Raw genomic sequence first — 7,878 nt, 5'->3', positions numbered from 1 at the left:
TGTTAAAGTTTGCGATATTAGTCCATTGAGATATTGCTTTGATATTTTGCATACTTGTTTACCATCACCACCCCAGTCTGTAAAAAGGAGGAGACAACTCTATCAAGCATTTTGACTGAATTATGGCACCTTTTCAACTTAGAATATGCTTATTGTAATGTTATAGTTTTACTCATAGCTTATATTATACTATCAAGCACTGAGAATAGTCGAGCGCGCTGTCCACTGACAGCTCTTGTTCTATTTATGGTTTATTTTTGTGCCAAGATACTTGAATATCCTTCACTTCTTATAAAAGTTATAGACTGGACAAGCAGAATTACATGAAAAATATTTGACCTAAATGTGTGACCTCGACCTTTAAGATGTGAGGTCTGGATTTTGCATGCTACACATGGTCATGTTGTGGTGGTAATTTTTGCCAAGTTATTTTAAAGTCTGACCTAATAAAACAACAAAATTATGGACCAGACATAATTTTGCGCACGGACAAACATACACATTCCAAGGACAGGGGCAACACTATATGCCCACTGTGCACCATTTTTAATGGTAGGGGCATAAAATCAAAGCCTTGAGACGTGATGGCGGGTTTTGGTAGATTTATTTTCTGTTTAATGGCAACTGTTGTGTACCTGAATGCCTTTCATTAACAGCTAGGATAAAGCAGAAGGCATCTGAATTTACCTTTTGTTTATTTAAAATGTTGTCACCTGTACAAAATGTAACTTTATAAAACAGGAAAATATCAGTAAAACCGATGGATGCTTTGTGTCTGTCAGTCTGTCTGTCACAAATCTTGTCAGCACTCTTAAGTCAATCATTTCTCATCCAATCTTCACTTAACTTGAACAAAATGTGCTTGCCAATAAGTCCTCGGCCAAGTTCTATAACTAGCCAAATCGGCCCAGGCACTTTGGAATTATGGCCCTTGACCAAAAATTACTGAACCATTCATCCTAGTCCACCTAGACTCACTAAACTCTAGTCCTCTTTGAATCACTAAACCAAAACTTACTGAACCGAGTGGGCCTTTGAATTACTGAACCAAAACTTACTCCTGAAGTGTACTTTTTTTTACTATTCAGCTGATTAGGCAGTTGTGGGAGTGGGCCTTTGAATTACTGAACCAAAACTTACTCCTGAAGTATACTTTTTTTTACTATTCAGATGATTAGGCAGTTGTGGGAGACGTGCTTTTCTCAAAAGCAGCTCTAGTTACATATTAAAAGAACAAAAGTGGAATCAACTGATGGCGCTATAGTTTACTAATGTTGAATAATTACAAGAGGGCCATGATGGCCCTATATCGCTCACCTGTTATCATTGCACTTGAGGACAAGAAGGTCCTCAGAAAAAATATCTAAGTCCAAAGGACAGTAACAACAAAGGGAAGAAATTTAACCAAAAAGAAAAATAAATTCTTACAAGGTACGGATATATCAAAATACACCTAAAAATTGCAGGTACCATCCATGTTGTACCACAGAAAAGTGGTCTCGGTTTTTCCCTATGGCCAATAATAAAAAAGTTACTAAAAATAAGCTATTTATAGTAACATAAAAGGGAAGTAATTAAAAAAAAATTATTGTAAGTGAACAAAAGAAGGATCTGCCAAATAAATCTGTTGACAAATGAAATTTCAGATCAGTATCTTCATTAGTTACGGAGATATACCCGTTTTAATTTGAAACAAGAAACACGGCAATGCCACGAAACCAGGTTTTCAACACTTTTCATAAGAATAAAAAAGTATACTGAATCACAGTGCACCACTTTAAAGCACAACCCTAACCCTATTTTTAGTAACAATGACCTTGACCTTGATCCCAGAAACCCCAAAATCAATCCCAAGCTACAACTTTATATAAGTTTTCTATACACCAAGTTTTATTATGATAGCTCATTCCTAAGTTAAGTTATTGACCGGAAACCCTTTTTCTATTTTAAGTAACAGTGACCTTGACCTTGACCCCAGAAACCCCAAAATCAATCCCAGCCTTTGTCTTGATATAAGCTACATACATACCAAGTTTTATTCAAATACCTTTACCGAAACGAAAGTTATTGACCGGAAACACCAGTTTGATGCCGCCGCCGCCCGCCTGCCCGACCAACGACATATCCCAATCTAATAACTCGGGTTTTCGTTGAAAACCTGGTTAATAAAGGGAGGTAATTTGACATAAAATCAGTCCATAGTTATCTACCCTGATTGGCTCAGTCCAACTAATGACAATAATGAAATTTCAAGTAAGTCCTATAAGTACTTACTGATATAAATCCATTTTGATTACAATCAGGGGAGGTAATCCAATATGAAAAAACTCTGAACCTACGCTTAGATCTGATTTGTCATGGAATCCAAGAATTATTGTTGTTGAAGTTATTTTGGAAATTTGTATCAAATAAAACGATAAATGAAGTCTCTATATGGCAGCAAAAGCCAAAATAGCCAATTTTGGACCTTTAAGGGGCCATAACTCTGGAACCCATGAAGGAATCTGGCCAGTTCAAGAAAGGAACCAAGATCTTGTGGTGATACAAGTTGTGTGCAAGTTTGGTTAAAATCGAATCATAAATGAAGCTGCTATTGTGCAGACAAGGTCAAAATAGCTAATTTTGGCCCTTTCAGGGGCCATAACTCTGGAACCCATTATGGGATCTAACCGGTTCAACTAATGAATCAAGATCTTATGGTGACACAAGTTTTGTACAAGTTTGATTAAATTCAAACCATAAATGAAGCTGCTATTTTGCAGAAAAGGTCAAAATAGCTAATTCTGGCCCTTTCAGGGGCCATAACTCTGGAACCCATAATGGAATCTCGCCAGTTCAAGAAAGGAACCAAGATCTTATAGTGATACAAGTTGTGTGCAAGTTTGGTTAAAATAAAATCCTAAATGAAGCTGCTATTGTGCAGACAAGGTCAAAATAGCTAATTCTGGCCCTTTCAGGGGCCATAACTCTGGAACACATAATGGAATCTGGCCAGTTCAAAAAAGGAATCAAGATCTTGTGGTGATACAAGTTGTGTGCCAGTTTGGTAAAAATCTAATCATAAATAAAGCTGCTATTGTGCAGACAAGGTCAAAAATAGCTAATTTTGGCCCTTTCAGGGGCCATAACTCTGGAACCCATAATGGGATCTGGCCAGTTCAATAAAGGAACCGAGATCTTATGGTGATACAAGTTGTGTGCAAGTTTGGTTAAAATAAAATCATAAATGGAACCACTATCGTGCAGACAAGAAATTGTTGACGGACGGACGCACTGACGACGGACGAAGGGTGATCACAAAAGCTCACCTTGTCACTATGTGACAGGTGAGCTAAAAAGGCAATAACTCAGTAAAAATCATCTCAACCAAACACGAAGATAATGTGCACATCTCCTATTGGAAGTGAACTTTCCTATGAAGTTTCAAGGAATTTCAGCCAGTGATTGCTGGGGAATACTCCGGACAAGAAATTGTACTACAGTAAACTATGTTCAATACTAAAAGGGGCAGTAACTCAGTGAAAAATCTTCCGACCTGAACATAAAAACGATATGCACATCTCCTTTTGTGATTTAAGCTTCCCCGATGATAATGAATTCCTTAAAGTGGTTGCCAAGGAGTACTCTGCACAAAAAATTGTACTACAGTATTGCTTATTGTTGATAATCAAAGGGCAATAAATCAATAAATTCGACCGAAACACGAAATCAATATGCACATATCCACTTAATAGTAAAGCTTCCTATGACGTTTGGCTAAATTCGAACCAGTGGTTGCTACAGGTACTCTACTGTAGTATACTAATGTTGAATAATCAAAGGGCAATTACTTGGTGAAAAATCATCTGACCAGAATGCTAAGACAATATACTCATCTCTGGATAGTGAAGCTTTCTACGAAGTTTTGCTAAATTCCAACCAGTTTTGTTGAGAAATACTAAAATTGAACTACAATATAGCATTGTTGTTGAAAAATCAAAGGGCAATAAGTCTGTGAAAAATAATCCAACCAGAATACGAATACAAAAAATATGCGCATCTTGTCTTGATGATAGACCTTCCTATGAGGTATGGCTAAATTCCAACCAGTGGTTGCTGAGAAGCATTCTGGACAAAAATTGAACTATAGTATTATCAAGGGAAATAACTTTGTGAAAAATCATCCGACCGGAACATGAAAATAACAAGAGCTGTCACAGGAGACAGCGCGCTCAACTATTTCGATGCTGGATAGTGAAACTGGGCACATCTGGGGAAACTAGAGCTGTCACTGGAGTGTTTAATGACTCCAATTGTGGATGAAGATATTGCACAATAGCCTGAGTCTATGTCAAAAATGTCAACTTAAAGTAATAAGAGAGGTAAAGATAAAATGTATCAAAACACTATATAAGTATATCCTAAACAAAAAGGGGCATAATTCATTAAATATTGGTGCCAGAGTTATGCACCTTGTGTCATGGTGTGGGTGATGATGTTGAACAACTATTTTAAGTTTGAATCAAATCCATTCAGTAATAACAGAGACAGAGTGAAAGTGCATCAAAACTTTAACCTAAAATTCTAAAAAAAGGGGAAATAATTCATGAAAAAACTGGTCCCAGAGTTATGCACCTTGTGTCATATGATATGGGTAATGATGTTGAACAATTGTTTAAGTTTGAATCAGATCCATTCAGTAATAACAGAGATAGAGTGAAAGTGCATAAAACTTTAACCTGAAATTCTAAGTAAAAAGGGGAATAATTCATGAAAACTTGTGCCAAAGTTATGCATCTTGTGTCATATGATGTGGGTGATGATGTTGAACAACTATTTTAAGTTTGAATCAAACCCATTCAGTAATAACAGAGATAGAGTGAAAGTGCATCAAAATTTAACCTTAAAATCTATGTGATAAGGGGGGATAATTCATGAAATATTGTACTACAGTATTGCTTAGATGATGTGGATGATGATGAGGAATAAGTATTTCAAGTTTGAATCAAATCCATCAAGTAATTACAGAGATAAGTTGAAAAAAGAGAAAGTGCACCAAAACTTTAACCAAGGTGGGGACGCGGAAAGATGCCGACGCCGACGTAGACGCCGGGGCGAGTAGGATAGCTCTCCTTATACTTCGTATAGTCGAGCTAAAAATGCATATCTCCCTTGATGATGAACCATCCTATGAAGTATGGCTAAACTCCAACCAGTGGTTGGTGAGAAATACTCCTGACAAGAATTGCAGGACGGACAGATAATGGATGGACGAAGCGGCGACTATATACTTCCCCTCCAGGGAGCATAACAAATTAAAACAGCAAACAGTTGGCATTCAAATCAAAAACAAAACCCGACTGTGAAATATTAGCATTCATCATTTTCTTTACAGATATCTCACTTATAAATTGGCTGTTAATAATAATATACCTCATCTATTGGTTTACACTATTGGTAACAAAGCAAAATTATGCCAAACTATAAATATACATGTATGAGAAACAAATACAACTCGGCCTAAAATCCAAGACGAACTCTGCCTGACCTTACATGAACAGCTGGGAATCAGTGATGTAAACATGTATGTTTAAAGCCAATCTCTGACAACTGCATCAGGGAGTCGAACCTTTAGCTCAGTGGTTAGAGCATTGGACTAGCACCTTGAGATTTACTGTCATAAAATGCTATGCTCTTTGATTTGTTACGACAGCTAAAAGTACTAAGACAAGTCATTCACCGAGTTCTGTAGAATATTTATTTAAATATGTAACCCTTATAATATCTATGAACTATTACTATAAATTTCTAACAGGCTATAATAAAGAAAGCACATTAAAAAGAATGGAGATTGGATAACTTCTATCTTGCTTTTATTAAGTGTTTTGCGACTTCCAAATATCAATCTGAACTTCTTTTTTCTGTCAACATGTATCAATACTATCTGAGGTAATACTTTTTTTATTATTCATGAGTTTTAAATCTGTATGTCTGATAAAAATACAACCAAAAATATTACCCAATCTAACATTGAATTAAATTAATAGGGCCCACACTGGGCTTTAAATTGTTTGCGCAGTGCACTTTGGTTTGCGAAAGCCTGAGTGGGTTCCCATATCTGTTTGAACATTTTAGTATTTTCCATAACCAGAATTATTAAATACACTGGTGGTACTCTGACATTACAAGTATATTCATTCTATGTAAATGTGGTATGATTCATTCAGGAATGAAGGTGCTAGAGTGTAAATAGTGAAATATTACATTTGAGCCGTGCCATGGGAAAACCAACATAGTGGGTATGCGACCAGCATGGATCCAGACCAGCCTGCGCATCCGCGCAGTCTGGTCAGGATCCATGCTGTTCGCTAATAGTTTTTCCAATTCCAATAGGCTTTAAAAGCGAACAGCATGGAGCCTGACCAGACTGCGCGGATGCGCAGGCTGGTCTGGATCCATGCTGGTCGCATACCCACTATGTTGGTTTTCTCATGGCATGGCTCATTTATTGATAATCCAACAGCACATAACACATTTTTTCTGACTGGCCCATATAAGAAGCTGAAAGAGATTACTGGTATATACATTCTTTGTGAATATGATTAGGCTTGATTATGAAATAAAGGTTCCCAAACACTGCATTTTTTATCAATCAAGGGCACATAACTATGACCTTACTATTCCAATCAAGCCTATTATTGATTGGAAATAAGGTCTTAATATATCACTATTTCAAAGGCCATAGCTCCATCAAAATTAAACACCCCAAAAAGCCCATGTGCTATTATGCTTGTTAATCAATCCTATATAGTTTCATTTAAATCCAATCAGTAGTATACATGTAGGAGGCGTAGTTTGAATGAAATGTATGAGAGTGCCATGACGGTTCCAAGTTGTTCACTTGAGAATGTTGTAAATTGCACACTATATGATTTTCTGTTTTTAGCTTTTGACAGCCCCTATAAAAGGGGCCCGAGCTGAACCATTTGAACAAATCTGATATCAATCAGGTGGTTCATGAGAAGTTTTAAAGTTTCTCATTAGAACTTAATTCAATGAATAAAAAGGGGCCATTACTCCATCAAAAATAAATCCCCTAGAAAATAAGGAATATGTGAAACTAGCTCTGGTACTGATTTCTTTTAGCAAAGTCTGGGTGGATGGACAGACAGACAGCACAAAAGCAATATATATCCCCAAATATGTTTTCAGCTACTGTCTGTGGAATGCTACTGTTTTGAATCTGTCAAATTCACTGGTAGTACTTGCTGTTTATGCACATTACGCGCATGTTTAATTATATTTCCGGGAACTGAGCATGTGTACTCACACAACGGACATTTGAATGGTTTCTCTTTAGTATGGCAACGTTTATGCTGTTTTAAAATTGTACTGGTAAAAAATCCTTTACCACACTCATCACAGACAAACTTCCTGTTCTTTTCACTATGTCTAAGTTTATGCCCACGTAAAGCGAATTTACTTTTACACACTTTTCCGCAAATGTCACAGACTGATTCATCTGTTTCATGAACTACGCTCATATGGTGCTTTACAGATCTTAATGTTGTAAATCGTTTCCCACAGATTTCACATGGGTGTACACGTAGTGCCTCGAGTTCTGCCTCACTTTTTCCACACGACATCTGTTTATGACGTTTGAAGTTTTCGTATTTGGTGAAATGTTTACCGCAAGTATCACACTGATAGCTGTTCAGACGCCATAAACTGTCGTTATGTTGCTTCTCACGTTTGTGCTTGTATAGTTCTTTGTCTGGCAAAAGAGCAAAAAAGTAATTTGAGGTATAAAAAAAAAAGAGATCAAACTTCGTAAAAAACTTTTTTTAAATTAACAGTCTTTGACTGATGTTGTGCCATAAATGTCGTCATTTGCAGAAA

General features: G+C 36.6%; 1 protein-coding gene across 2 annotated transcripts in view; it reads right to left on the bottom strand.

The window, feature by feature from the left end:
* Positions 1-5,718: 5,718 nt before the first annotated feature.
* Positions 5,719-7,878, bottom strand: part of LOC123553037 (zinc finger protein 629-like) — a 32,287-nt gene continuing 30,127 nt past the window's right edge. For both annotated transcript variants that reach the window (XM_053541838.1, XM_053541839.1), the window contains one exon: positions 5,719-7,753. In XM_053541838.1, the coding sequence (XP_053397813.1) occupies positions 7,209-7,753 (545 nt within the window). In that variant the 3' untranslated portion in view covers positions 5,719-7,208. The remainder of the gene's footprint in view (positions 7,754-7,878) is intronic.

This window comes from Mercenaria mercenaria, chromosome 4, assembly GCF_021730395.1.
Source record: "Mercenaria mercenaria strain notata chromosome 4, MADL_Memer_1, whole genome shotgun sequence".
Taxonomy (NCBI): Eukaryota; Metazoa; Mollusca; class Bivalvia; order Venerida; family Veneridae; genus Mercenaria; species Mercenaria mercenaria.
This window is presented reverse-complemented; position numbering and strand designations above follow the sequence as displayed.